General features: G+C 38.6%; 1 protein-coding gene across 1 annotated transcript; it reads left to right on the top strand.

The window, feature by feature from the left end:
- Positions 1-3,469: 3,469 nt before the first annotated feature.
- LOC148839919 (angiopoietin-related protein 6) lies at positions 3,470-11,480 on the top strand. Its single transcript, XM_088909251.1, has 6 exons — positions 3,470-3,829; positions 6,748-6,979; positions 8,073-8,210; positions 9,320-9,536; positions 10,405-10,600; positions 11,334-11,480. The coding sequence occupies exons 1-6, from the start codon at positions 3,470-3,472 to the stop codon at positions 11,478-11,480; spliced, it is 1,290 nt and encodes a 429-aa protein (XP_088765377.1).
- The last annotated feature ends 3,224 nt before the right edge of the window (positions 11,481-14,704 follow it).

The raw sequence follows: 14,704 nt of genomic DNA on the forward strand, positions 1-14,704 counted from the left end.
CCTGAATGATCATGGGAGTAGATAAAGCTTAAAAAAGACATTTATGACCTTTTTGGCATTTGCAAAGGAACAACGTGCAGCCTCAAAGATTTAAGGCATTACGTGACTTCATCTCTCATTAAAATAGTGACAGGTTTGTTTCTACTGTGACCCTGGTGAATGCAGGAGAATTAGAGTTCTTTAACATACTGTGCAAGAATACTTAAGAGTTATGTGTGTATGCACATGTAAAAATATTGAGATTGCAAGTTCCATGGAGTGTAAATCTATATTACATTTGAAATGAGAAAAAGTCACTAATAACCTGTAGTTTGTGTTGGTGCTAGGATATCAGTCCTTTTGCTTTGTTCAAAGTGTGTTCCTAATCGTCTAGAGCATGATCTGTTTTTGGAAAATAATATGCTAAAGTTTCAAAAGAAATATATTCATTGGATATATTTATTTGTTTTTGAAAACTTTTTTGTTCCACAGCAGTTTCCAGTTTTTACCACCTTGTTTTGTTGCTCCAGTGTGTTATATACTGTATACATACAGCAGGGCGCTGGAAAGCTAGAGTGTAGTTTGTGAAAAATTAATATGTATAAAAATATCCTTCCACATTTTCAATGATTGTTTAAAGTCTAGGATCCACTTTTGTTTTTCTCCTACAAGCAGTGTATAATGAAAAGGAGATGGAAGGGAGATGATTGTCTTGCAATATAATCACCCCAGATCCTCTTTTCTCCCAGTGAACCTAATTACTGGATGTTGGGAGGCTATGAAACGTAAATTTAACAGGATCAAATTTAACCCCTGTGAGCTCTACCTAGGCTCCTCAGGACCCTGTGCAATTGTAATCATACTGCTGCAAGTTCTCTGTGTTTTTCAGAACACGTGAATCACCAAAAATGTTATGTGAAGTGCCAATTCAATTTGGAGAAACTCAGAACACTCAGCAGTGGTCTGGAAAACCATAAAATGGACAGAGTACATCTTAAATCAACACAGAGGTTTCATTAGTGACGAGATGAACCACAAATCGAATGCAAGAAACTATGTGTTGCTTATTTATCCTCACTACCTAGGATATAATGTGAGAAAAATTGAGTTTTTAAGTTTTCATGTCATTTGCTTATTGTGATTCCAAACAATTGCCAGAGCACTGATTGGCATTAGACCATTTCCAACTTCCTGGACGCCGGCAGAATTTGTAGTGACTTCATTGAGAGGTGCTTTACTGGAAGGTAGGGTGCTGTGTCCAGTCTGAGCTGTCCATTGTTTGGGTTATCCTTTGCTTCTTGCTGTACTTTTAGTACACCTTCTGCCTCCCTCAAGCAATTCTGTGATTTTTATCAAAGTGGTTTAGAACATCTTAAAATGCTTCAAGATATTATTTTAAGGATTTTAATAAACTAATGGCCATTTCCTGGCCATTACCAAAACACCTGCTTTAAATGTATTTTCTTTTTTTTTTGTTATTTAGCCTTAAACATTTGCACAATATTAAGGCATTTCAAGTATTTCTGACAAAGCAGACAAACCTTGCAGTAACCAAGAGATTTTGGTAGATTCTGAGCTGTTTTATTTTGACACAGCTATAGATGGTCGTAGCCTTACGTTGTTCACTGTGAATCAGATAAGTAACCTGGAGAAAGGAGAACTTTAAAAGAGAATACCTCCTTTTACTCCAGTGGAAGGAAATGTCAGGACAGTTATTAGAGGTCATTAATGACTACTAGTTCAGCTATACTGTATTTGTTTGTATATGATATGTAGCATCCAAAACAGGTGTCCCTTGCATTGCTCTCAGTTTGTGTAACCTTAAGCCTGACGTTATACATATTTTTTATTTTGCAATTACTAGTTGTTTTCTTCATGCTTCCAGGATAGGGTCCATATGTTGGCCACATTTGCCTGGAGTTAACATTTTTCTTATAATAGATGAAATGATATATCTCTATAGGATATAGAATACAAATAACAAGCATAGTTAATCTAATATAAATTGTCATTTGTTTTATATGGTTGATAATCTGGGGGCAGAACAATGGCGCAGTGGTTAGCATTTCTACCTCACCACACTGGGGCCCTGGATTCAATTCCAAGGGTGCTGTGGAGTTTGTATGTTCTCCTATGCTTGTGTGGGTTTCCTCCAGGTGCTCTGGTTTCCTCCCACCAAGGATTAGGTTAGGGCTTCTGGGAAAACTGGAGTATCTGCATATCTGTGTGTGTCCTCGATAGACTGGTGTCCTATCCAGGGTGTATCCTGCTCTGTGACCATTACTTGCCAGCGTAGCCTCTGCCATCCACTGGCAACCCTGTATTGGATAAAGGGATTTATAAAATGAATGGATGGTTGAGTATCTGATAGAGAAAAGGGAGACAACAGACTCACAAAATAATTGTCTAGTTAAAATATGTTCAAGTAGGTAGCTGTGTCAGAAAGAAACACAACGTTTCGGCTATGGAGCCTTCTTCAGGTGTGGGAACCTTCACCTGAAGGGAACACCTGAAAAAGGCTCCACAGCTGAAACTTTGTGTTTCTTTTCTTCTCTTCTCTTTTCAGCATGGATTAAACCTTTACTTGTTCCTTTGCAGCCTACGCATGCTGACGCAGCTACTGTACCTACTTGAACTACTTCAGCCTACTTCTGCTGCGACCCACTATGCCTTCCTCTAAATCTTTTTCTAGATCTCTTCATCATTCCTTCTCCTCCTCCCTGGGCTACTTGCCTACCTTTTCTCACCAAACCAGCGGTCTGCGATCTGTTCTCACAGCGATATGTTCCAAGACTCTGCTTTCTAACCACCTCCTATTCCTTTACAGATGTTGTCGTTATAATGTCATTCCTAAAGGATTTCGCCTGAAATTTAACACTTTTTTCAATGACTCTGACACCACCCAGAGTAACACTGAGAGACTTCTACAACACATTTCAAGGAAGCTAATGCTTTCTACGATTTTCTCCCTCAAACAACAGATTACCCTTTCTAACAACATCAAAGAAGCTAAGGCATTTTTACAGCTAACAGCTCCACATCATCTTCCCTCATCGGATCCACACCCGAAGAAGACTTCACACCCAAAACGTTGTGTTTTTCTTCTCTTTTCAGCATGTAATAAGCCTTTACTTGTTTTTTAGTTAAAATATGGTTGTGCTTGCAGAGGTTGCTGAGAATATTCATGTTACACTTTTTGTTTGTGTCTGTGTTCCAGGGCCATTGAAATGTACTGACATGGACAAACTACTTTCTGCAATGAGAGCCAAGGAATGTTTTAAGTGGAACTGACTGTCTTAGTAGAAGGCCCTCAATATAAAGTAAAAAGGAAATACAAACAAATTTTTCGACGTAAGGCTGGGTGTGTTGGAGCATATTGCCTATAAAACATTAGAGGGGGCGTGTGTGCTGAAGAATTAATTTCCTTGCTCTTCAGGATTCTCCTCTGTGCACATTTCCCCTTCCAAGGTAGCTTGGGTTTGGTGTGACAATGACGCTTTTATTGCTGAACACTCCTGTCTTCTTGGTGGTCTGGAGTACCTGGCTCATGGTAGGGGGAAACGATACTGAGTTCTACGAGAATACTCAACCGATCAGCAGCGGCCTGATTCAGTGTGGAGAATACAGCAACCAAGCCCTGTCCAATGGCAAATGTCGCATTGTGGCCACTCTTCCACAACTGGATGAACAAAGATGTCCGGACATGTTCCGCTGCACAGATGAAGTGTCCTATTGGCTCCACGAGAATGAGGAGAGGAAGCAACAGATCCTGGACCTGAAGGAAACAATCTCAGAGCTACAGGAGGAGCTCAGGAATCATAGGCACCGAATCAAAGTGCTGGAGTTACAGGTAAGTCCTATTATTTTTTTTTTTTCATTGACTAAATTTTCATTTCCGTGAAATTATTCCACTGAAAAAGCAATATATTAAAGTGAGAAAATATGTTGGGTGTTGTGCAGAGGATTAATGAAGTTGGAAAGAAATTAATATACATGTACATGCCGAACTGAACAAACATGCAGCAAAATTCTGTACAGATCAATAGTTTTTCAAAATAGCTACCCAAATATGTTTTATTTTGTTAATTATCTCTGTTGTAGTTACTTATTCAGATACGTTGGGGAAAAAAACTAATTATGGTAAAAAAAAGCATAAAAATCAAAGCATAAATCTGCACTTAAACTTGAAAGTGTAAGATCCAAAATAAATCTTTCTGACTGGATGTCTGGAAGGTAGATGTCACAGGGAAGATGTTTTCTTTGTTGTTTAGATTTGGGGGATGTTGTGGCCATTTAAGTAAATAAAATAATCAGCATACAAAAATCCCAATGAAATCTGTGATCATCTGTGACTTATTAAATGTTTATGATTCATACAAGTAACCCTCGAAATCCAGCAAATTCAAAATTTGTGCACAAGGCTACTTATTAAATGTAGAGAGGCATTATACAAAAATATACACATTTTGTCCTTCAACATTGTACAGTAGTACTCTAGCTTCTCTTTACAAAGTTCCGAAATCAAGTGGATGCCCTACAATGACTTTCAGAGCTCACAAGAAATGGTTGAAAATTCAGCCCTGACCTTAAGGATATGTACTGTACTGTAGGTAGGATAAAAGGGTACACTGTCCAATCAATTCTGGGGAGATAACAGACAATCCCCCCTAGTTCTGATGGGCTGTGGACACACTAGCAAACTTTAATAATGCCTCCTTAACCCAAGCAATAAAAGGATTAGCTGTGAAGCCTGACCTTCCCATACATGCCTCCTTGCATATCCATCACACTAATCTCACATGGAGTGTCAGGCAGTGCTGTGACTCAAAGCTACAGTATACAAAGCTAGTATATTCTACCAAATTAATCCACCAGCCACCATTGTGTGTCAAGTTAATTTTTATTTTAAAGATTTATTATAATAACTATCCTCAAGTCTATAAATTGTTTGTGTATGGGTGTATACCCTGTGATAGATTGGTTCCTGGCCAGTGTGCAGACCCACATTGTGCTCTGTGCCTCCAAGACTGGCTCTGGGTTGCCATGACCAGGATTAAGTGGGTTTCTCATAGTGGATGGATGGGTGGATTATTCCCTAGTTCATTCAAATTGCCATCATCTTCTTTTCTGTTTATTTGGATTAAAATATAGTTTTCTCCTGCTGTTGGTGTTTTTATTGGCATAAGGATCTGATGACTTTTAAAAGTTAGACTGAAAAAAAATAATGTATGGGGATTTGAACTGCCCTGAGTTGTCGCAGTAGAAAAGAAGCTTAATGTGAAATATTTTAAGATGAATAGAACTGAGCTAGAAGCAAATCTGTATGACAAAAGGATACTAGAGAATATTAACATGGTATTAGAATAGGTACAGTACAGTAGGTCTTGTTGAACTAAGTTGAGTTTTTTTTTTAATTTCAGTGAAAGACGCAAACAATGTGTCACGCCCAGTACACCTAGAAGGCGCTCTATTTCTGTCCTGTTCCTAGTTCCCTGTGATTATTCACGTCTTTCTGGTGTGTCTTGTTGTGTAGCCTATTTTCTTCCTATTTCTGCTCTGCTCTTCGTTCGGCACTGAGGTTCGGATGTCCTAAGGCTCGCCTAGCACAAGGTCGCTCCTGTCCATGGCCTGAGGGCATAGGTTTCTGTACGGCATTTCCTGAACAGCTGAGCCCAGGCTAACCCCCGTCTCGCCGCTACGCATAGGGTCTTTTTCGCTCTCCTGCCACTCCACGGTTCGTCCCTTCCGACATCCGTGACACAATGCATGGTATATTAGGGTTTCAAAAGGTTTTTCAGAACCTTCCTCTGGAGAGATTAATTTTCACATTGCACAGAGGTAATTGTTCCAAAAAAATGAGATTGGATTGAGAACTGGAGGAACTGATTTTTAAAGGAAGGTTCAAGTAAAGATAAAACCCTAATATCACCCACTTTCAGATATTGAGGTGTAAATATTATGTTTTTATACTTGTATGTTTCACTCTGAATCCCTCATCCCACCCAATCTTTAGCCTTGCAGCAGCTCCATGGCTCATTCCTCATATCGGGGTCACCTGACAGTCTCTTCTTCATGGACAGGTTGTTATTCTCCTCAGCCTAGGGAGTTAAGCCTACTGACTACTGAATAAATAGGAAACAGGGAGCAGAGAGTCCAATGTAAAAATAAACAGTTTACCACAGGGATCTGTATTAGGGCCACTGTTCTTCCAAATTTCTATTAATAATCTATATTCTTGTATAGCAAGTACATTACTCTAGGAATACCAAAATAGGAGATTTAGCTAGCATTGTAAAAGCTGGAAAGGAAATTAAAGCAAAACCTTTATTATAAATATTGTAATTCAGCGTATGAAGAGAAGCAAAAGACGGTAACTGCAGCCTACTGACTTTATTACCCTTTTCAGTTACACAGGTATACAGTACTAGTCACGGAGAGGAGGGCATGGAGAGGAGAAACAGCTTCTGCTGCACAGCTTGGGGGGTGCAAAAAAAGAGTGAAAGGAGGGAAGAGGTCCCCTTTTATAGAGCGACATGGGGAAGGGAAGTGAGCTTGCAAATAAGGGGGAAAAGGTCAAAGTGTAGAGGGTGGCCATGTCAGACTGCTAGCAGAGGCAGAATGCTACAATATTGTGATGCAACTAGGGGCTTAGTCCTTGAGGAGAGTAACTTTCCCCATGGACTCCTATTTTTTCAAAGCTTTTTCCTACTGTTCAGTGCCTGGGGTGAATTTGTGAGAAAGTCCTCTCAGCTTTTTTTCCCCTGATAGAACGAGGAGAAGAATGGACTGAACTCCTCCCTGGAGCACAGGTTCCATGAACTGGACCAGCATTACACTGAAGCCAACACCCTGCTTCATATCCATGGCTCGCTCATCTATGACATGCAGTCGCAGATCCACAACCTGTCGCTGCTGGTGGAGAAGGTGCGCCGTAACCCTGGGTGTATGATCAACATTGTCCGGAGTCCTCTCTTCAGCCCCCAGGAGGCCCTGCACCCAGGTAAGCCCCTGAAAATACTTCTTCACTAGGATCAAGGCCTTGCCCGCTGAGAAGATTATTAGTGCAGGATGCAAGCTGCACATACAATACATACAGAGTGCCTGGACATACGAATAAGTCCTCTAAGACCCTCTAAGAATTCACTATCATTTTCCTCTCATGGCCTTTCTACATCACACCTACTTTACTACTGATTTTCTAACACAGATGTCTTAAGTTTTACAATTAACTTTTTTTGTTTGCATGTTATTGTGACGTACGATGAATGACCTCCAACATATATGCCTAGTTACTTTATCAATTACTAAAGCTAGTAAGTTAGTTAGTACTGTATGTTATACTTTATTACTTTTCAGATTTGCTTTGGCAAATGTACTGTATGTCACACACAATATTTTTAATTTAGACAGTATGTACTGTACAGTAAGTGACAGGTAAAGAAATAATCAGGAAACTACATATGCTAAAAATGCATGCCATATGGGGATGAGAAACAGTAATTTACAAATTTTATCACTTTATTTAACTTCATGCATTACCAAGTTTAAGGCAGTACTTCCAGATCACTTTTTAATACCAAAGAAAAAATTAATGAATACCATGTGTGAGCACAAGAGGGAGTCTAAAACCTCAAATGCAAGTACAGAGAAATGTTTACACTTACTTCTGCAGTGGTTTAATTTCCTTTATATTCAAAAAAGAACACTTTGGTGTCACGCAGTGCTCCTACTCACTGAATTATTGCATTTTTTGTGTGCTTTGTCCTGTTTCTGTAAATGACATTTATCTACTTTTAGGTATACCAATTACTTTTAAGCCTGAAGACATCATAACAAGTGTCCTTTTAATGAGGTCTGCATGAGTCAGTTCCTACCCCACCCCCATTTTCGTGCTGCAGTTTTGTTTATCTGTATTTTTTCACTTGTGGTTAAATAAAATACCTTTTTGAGGTCAATTTATGGTTAGATTCCTCAGTACCTCTTTCCTTAATTCTGGCAGAGATGATTTGTGCATTGTACCGGCTTTTGACAAAATAATTACTAATAAGTTGAGTAATAAGTTACTCAAATGGGCGTTCATTTTTTCTTTTCAGAAATACAGCGTGTGAGAAACTGCCCCATAGACTGTGCCTCCATTTACTACAATGGTGTGCGCAGGACTGGAATCTACACTGTGGTGCCATCTATGGGAGTAGCTCCAGTTGAAGTCTTCTGTGACATGGACACTGAAGGTAACTTTTTTATAATTTACCCCTTCTCCCTGTTGACTTACAGCTACTGTAACTTGCACATATTGTGTGAAAAGATTTAGTTTCAACTTCTGCACTTCATTTTTTGCTTAATGTTTTTTAATTTAACAAACCTTTAAAAACCTCTCTTAGAAAGTTCAGTGTGGCTTTCGAGATCATTTGTGGTTGCACAACTAGCAGAACAAAAAGTGTTTTCAGGTAATTTTATTTGCTATTTTATAATTTTTCAGTTTGTCAAATTTCTAACTATCAAATTTGTATCTACTCAAGCTGATAAGATTTCTGCTAAGTAGCAGTATTCTTAACAGACATACTTTGATCATTTTGACTGTCAAAATAAATAAATTGCCTATAGCAATCAGTTTGCTAATTGCCTGGTGAACCATAGAAAAACACTTTGTCTTCTTTGAACATTTGTTCAAGCAAATGTCAGTTCCAATTTATTCACCAAAACTTTAGCCCTCTGATGCTCTGAGATGAAATACCTGGAAAGTAGTGATATTTGTTCTGACACTATTTTCAATATTTTTATGCCTTGCTGGTTCATTTTTAATCTGCAATCAAAATATAAACACATTTTCAGCTCTAAAGCCTAGGTCTCATTGTCTGAATTTATCAGACAATTATTCTGACAATTATAGACAATTCTGTTTTATTATAATTTTTACATGAAAGAGGTAAACAGGGAGTCTTGTCTGATAAAAAAAAACTTTAAAAGGGAAGAAAATACAAGAGGAATCCAGACAGAAGAGAAAAAGAGAGTGTGAGTGAAGATCACATGGATTTATATTTTACAACCATGGTGGTAGGGTGCAGACAACCAATATGGATACCTTTGCTAAGTAGATAAACTGGGGAGATGAGAAGTTGTCAATGTAATTTAAAAAAGACTGCTGGGTTTTACAGAGACTCATGCAATATATCATGGCTTCCCTAGCAGGCGATGCATTCTAAAGTATTACAAATCCCGTGCCCTCATTTGGTCCTGTGAGACACAAACAGTATGGGACACTGGTCCACACCAGGTTAAGGTATATTATTATGTAATAAAACAATGTCTGAAGAGTTTCAGGACTGAATTTCTCTACCAGGTGGAGGATGGACTGTGATTCAGAGAAGACAGGACGGCACGGTCAACTTCAATCGCAGCTGGAAGGAGTACAAAGAGGGCTTTGGTGACTTGCATACCGAGTTCTGGCTGGGGAACGATCACATTCATGACATCTCTAGCCAAGGGGATTACTCCCTGCGCATTGACCTTGAGGACTGGAACAATAAGCACAAGCACGCGCTGTACGAGAGCTTCAGGTAAGGACTTGCTTGGCTGTAACCTAGTCTGTGTGGTAAGTCCATCCATCCATCCATTTTCTAACTACTTCTTCCAATTGGGTGTCACAGGGGGAGTCAGAGCCTATCCTTAGGCGTTAATTGGCTCCTGGGAACATTGGCTTTGATAAACCATTTTGTGAGTGTATGTTTCTATCCTGAAATGGACTGGCATCCTGTCTAAGGTGTATCCAGTCTTGTGCCTGTTACTTTCCAGCTCCCCCATGACCTTTAATTGGATGAAGGTGAGAAAACGGATGGATGGATGTGCTACTTTCAATGTTTACAAAGTTTTAAATTCAGTTTAGGTACAAATTAAACAGTAGATATGATAAGAGGTAAGTACATTAAAAAAAATATATATTTAAAATTTCAGGAAAATTACAGTAAACAATACTTCTGGGAAAGAAACTGTAATACATTTGCCTGCTTTTTTGGTTTTGGAATTTTACGTTGTGCAATGTATTTTTGGTATTGTAAAGATCATCGACGTTGCCTATAAAAGCGCTACATACTGTACAATTTCTTATTATTATTGCACACAAAATGAACTAGTAATTATAATAGCAAACACATACAGTAACAGCAGATTCTAATAAGGAGTTAAGACTGTGTTCTATGTTTCAGTGAAGAAGTGCAACAGTTTATCATTGCATAAGAGCAAAACTCTATGTACAGTATGAGCCCTAAGAGGAGTTTTTTTATGTTATCAGGAAAAGTACTGTTCACTGCAACAAGAAATGTATTATTGTGAAAGCACTCTTCATTAAAACCTAAATAAATGTGCTTACAATTTCAGAAGAATTGAAAAACTGGGGTGGAACTGATTTTCTTTCTCTGTTATGTGCAGTATTGAGGAGGAAGTCAATCACTATCGTCTGCATGTCAGTGGTTTCAGTGGGACTGTGGAAGACTCTTTCAGCTGGTACCACAACAAGCGTAGTTTCAGCACCCCGGACACTGGGAACATCTGTGCTGAAATATCCCATGGGGGCTGGTGGTACCATCAGTGCTTCTTTTCCAACCTCAATGGGGTTTATTACAAGGTAGAACAGCTGACCAGATACAAACGTCAATATAGCAAAACTTGTTCTTGTTTGCCTGTGTAAAACAGAGCCCTTCAAAGAGCATTTTGTCACAGGGCTTGAAAGGAAATGGCCAACACATAATGATGAACATAAATAAAGCCCTTTTTGTGACAGTTCTGAATATACAAGGGAAGCAATAAGTGAATCACTAATTTCAGATTTATTGAGTAGTAGTAAACCCTGGTCAGGTGGTTTTATTTCAAGCCCAAAGCTTCTATCTGGAAATTTATTTTTAGACAGGAATATAATGCATGTTCCTGGTTGCTTTTTTCTGTCATCTACCACCCTGTTTAAATGGCTTCATCAGCTTGATGCTTAGTTCTTTCAAGAGCAGCTTTCCATTTAAATGAGAATTCTAAACACTTGGAAAGGCTTCAGTAAACCATTTTGAAGTTAAAACCAAGATAGAAGAATTGTATGCAACAGTAATATGAATTTATCACTCTGAGGAGAAAGCTTGAAATTCAACCATTTTTGTTACTTCCCTTGAATATAGTTACAGTATATAAAGTATGTTGTTCTTGTAACGGTGGGCTCCAGGGTTCTGAAACTACACAAAGATGAAATTATGGTTTTAATGAACTTAATAAAAATCTAATTAAGTTACTTAAATTATTAACCAAAGAAATGACACACAACGGGTACTGCTATGATGTTGCACCATTCTAATAAAGTGCTTGAAATCTTCCAGGGTGGCCGTTACTCTGCAAAAGGGAAGAATCTTCTTGGTCCTGATGGTATTGTATGGTATAGCTGGAAGGACTCGGATTACTATTCCTTAAAGAAGGTAAGCATGATGATCCGTCCTCGCACGTTCCGACCACGGCTCTCTCCATGAGGACATTCCTGGATTTACTGTGAAGGTATTCCATTCTGCATTGGCTCAAGGGAACTCGGGCAGCTGATCTAAAGGCCAAAGTCATGAAACATTTGTAGAAACGTTTGGCCTTGTACATATCTGACTTCTAAACCTACAGTTCTGTTCTGGGGTCTGATTGACCAGTAGCCTTGACTGCGTATGGCTGCAGAAGAGGATCCAACGTCTTTTTGCAAAACAGTGCAGCATTGTAGCTGAATTCTAAACTGCAAAAGTATTTCTACACATTTATTGTTGTTCATAGCAAATATTTAATAGTCTTCAGGGTTCTATAGCATATACTGTACTGTACTTCAAGTTATTCATTGTATATTTCAAACATTTTCCTAAACACTATTAAGAAAACTGGCTTTCAGTACAGATGTTTCCTATATTGTGAGGGTTGAATTTGTTGTCTGTGATGATAGAATGTTACAAAAAAAATCAGATGATAAATCTTTACAAAATACATACACTACTCCCCAAGGCCACCATGGAAAAGTCATATTTATAGAAGAGTATAACACTTCTAGATTATAGTATTGTTTATACAAAATGCAAGATATACAGTATAGTAATAGCTTGCATGAACTTCAGCCTACAGCAAATGTGGACACACCTTAATATCAAACTAAAAGAAGAAACCTCAGTACTTTTTTATAAGCTTTTTTATCTCAATATAAAAGTATATAAAACAGATCTATAATTTAAAAGAGGTCATATTTTCCTCTTTTCCAAATCTAATAACTTAAACAGTTACTATCTTCTGTATAAATACATACGAGCTGCAGCATCTTCTGTACCTCTGCAACAGTGACAAGAGTGACTCAGACAAAAAGCTGAAATTACGCAGAAACTTGTTTTTACTTCTGAGAATCAGACGTCCTTTATGTGACAAATGTACTGTATATGCTTATTATCGCATATAAAGTATAATCAGTAAGAACTAAATTACAGTATATCATATCTAGTCTGAGGATACATGGGTTTAGAGTTTTGAAGTAGTACTATTTTTTGAGACTAGGCTTTTACACTTAAACTACCCAACACCAAGGAATAGTCCATTTTCTGTTGAACATCACCAGAGTTGGGTGAGGTCGGCACCACCATATCCTCAAAGAGGAATTGGTGGGCTCTGCACACCTAGGAAAAGAAGAAACATTTAACATGAGGAGCTGCTGAGGGCAGCATGAAATGAAAGGTAAGATGGTGATTCAGTGGGCTATGTACAGGGGGTATAGAAAGTCACCACCCCCTTTCAAAATGTTTACCTTTTGTTGCCCTAAAGCCCAAATAAGAGAACACCTCCTGATTCAATACTTGGTGGAAGCACCTTTTGCTTGAATTACAGCCTTGAGTCTGTTTGGATACATCTCTACCAACTTTGCACACCTAGAATGAGGAATATTTGCCCATTCCTCACAGAATTGTTCAACCTCAGTCAAATTGCTTGGTGACTGTTGATGGACTGCCCTCTTCAAGTTATTCCAAAGATTTTTGATGGGATTTAGGTCAGGGCTCTGACTAGGCCACTAAAGGACATTCACCTTTCTGTTCTTCAACCACTGTATGGTTGCTTTGGCGGTGTGCTTTGGGTCATTGTCATGTTGAAAGGTGAACCATCTTCCCATTTTCCACTTCCCCTTCTATCCTGACAAGTGCCCCAGTCCCAGCTGAAGAGAAACACCCCCACAACAGGATGCTGCCACCACCGTGCTTTACTGTAGGAATGGTGTTCTTTGGATGGTAAGATGAACTTTTTGGTGGAATGCAAAACAGTACGATTTTGGTCTCCTCTGACCACAGCACCTTTTGCCACTTGGCCACAGAATCTTTAAGGTGCTTTTTAGCAAAACAAACTTGATGTGGCTTTTTTTAAGGAATGGCTTTTTTCTTGCCACCCTCCCATACAGGCCAGATTTGTGGAGCTCTTGTGATATTGTTGTCACACAATGACGAGTCTTTTCCATGAAGGCCTGTAGCAGTTGCCATCGGCCTCTTGGTAGTCTCTCTGATCAGTCTCCTTCTTGCTCGATCATCCAGTTTGGAGGGACAGCCTGATCTAGGCAAGGTCTGGGTGGTGCCATACGCCTTCCACTTCTTAATGATGGTCTTGACTGTGCTCCATAGGCTACTTAAAGCCTTCGAAATCTTTTTATACCCATCTCCTGCTTTGTGCCTTTCCACAACTTTATCTTGAAGTTCTTTTGAAAGCACCTTTCCGCCCATAGTGGGATTCTATGCTTTGAAATGCACTTCCAAGGAGTAAAATCATCGAGAAACAGCTGCTTTTATTCCAAACTAATTAAATTCACCACAATTGATCACAGGTGGGAGCCAATTAGTTTGTTGTGTGATCTGTAAGATGATTGGTTCTACCTGAGCAAGTTTACAAATGCAATTATAAGGGGGGGGGGGGGGTGTCCACTTATCCAAATAAGGTATTTTACTGTTGTAATATCAATTTTCAGAATGTTTTGGAAATGTATTTTCACTTGGCTACTGTGGGTTACCGTGTGTAAATAAAAATGGAACAAGCCTAATTTAATGTGTTGTTATTTTCAGAGTGTCATACAACAAAACGTACTTATTTTAAAAGGAGGTGGTGACATTCTATACCCACTGTAACTGCAACCCAAAGACTTGAAGGGTCTGAAATGATTTGAGGTCGACGGGGAAAGCAAGAGAAGGCTAGTTTATGGGCAAAACATTAGCATGTTGCCAGTGTGTGGCTGAGAAGTGTTCAATTTCATGCTGATACAATATATATGTTCAATATTACATTAAATCAAATACTGTTAGTGTAAAATTGTAAATATTCAATGTTTGAATATAGTATATACATTTAAACCACAGTGCTTATCTGTTACATGCTTGGTTGAGGAATTACCCATGAAATAAACCTACAGTATCTGTTACAGCATTTCCATGTATTTCCATATTGTGGCTCTACTCGCTCAACCATGGACACGTAGCACTATTTGTAAATGTTTGCTGTAAATATGCATTTGCTTGTAAGTGACAAACTATATCTTCTGAGTAACATTTTAAAGATGCAATCCCAGGGAAGCTGAAAAAAACCCCCATGGAATTCTGTTTCTTGGAAAATAAAAAATAAAGTGACCTTGTGTTTTGTATTCTGGTGTCTTAGAAGTAGGAACTCATATATACTTTTTAGAGATTGGACATATCTCTGAAGGCATTTT

This window comes from Atractosteus spatula, chromosome 2 (genome assembly GCF_055471065.1).
Source record: "Atractosteus spatula isolate fAtrSpa1 chromosome 2, fAtrSpa1.hap1, whole genome shotgun sequence".
NCBI lineage: Eukaryota > Metazoa > Chordata > Actinopteri > Semionotiformes > Lepisosteidae > Atractosteus > Atractosteus spatula.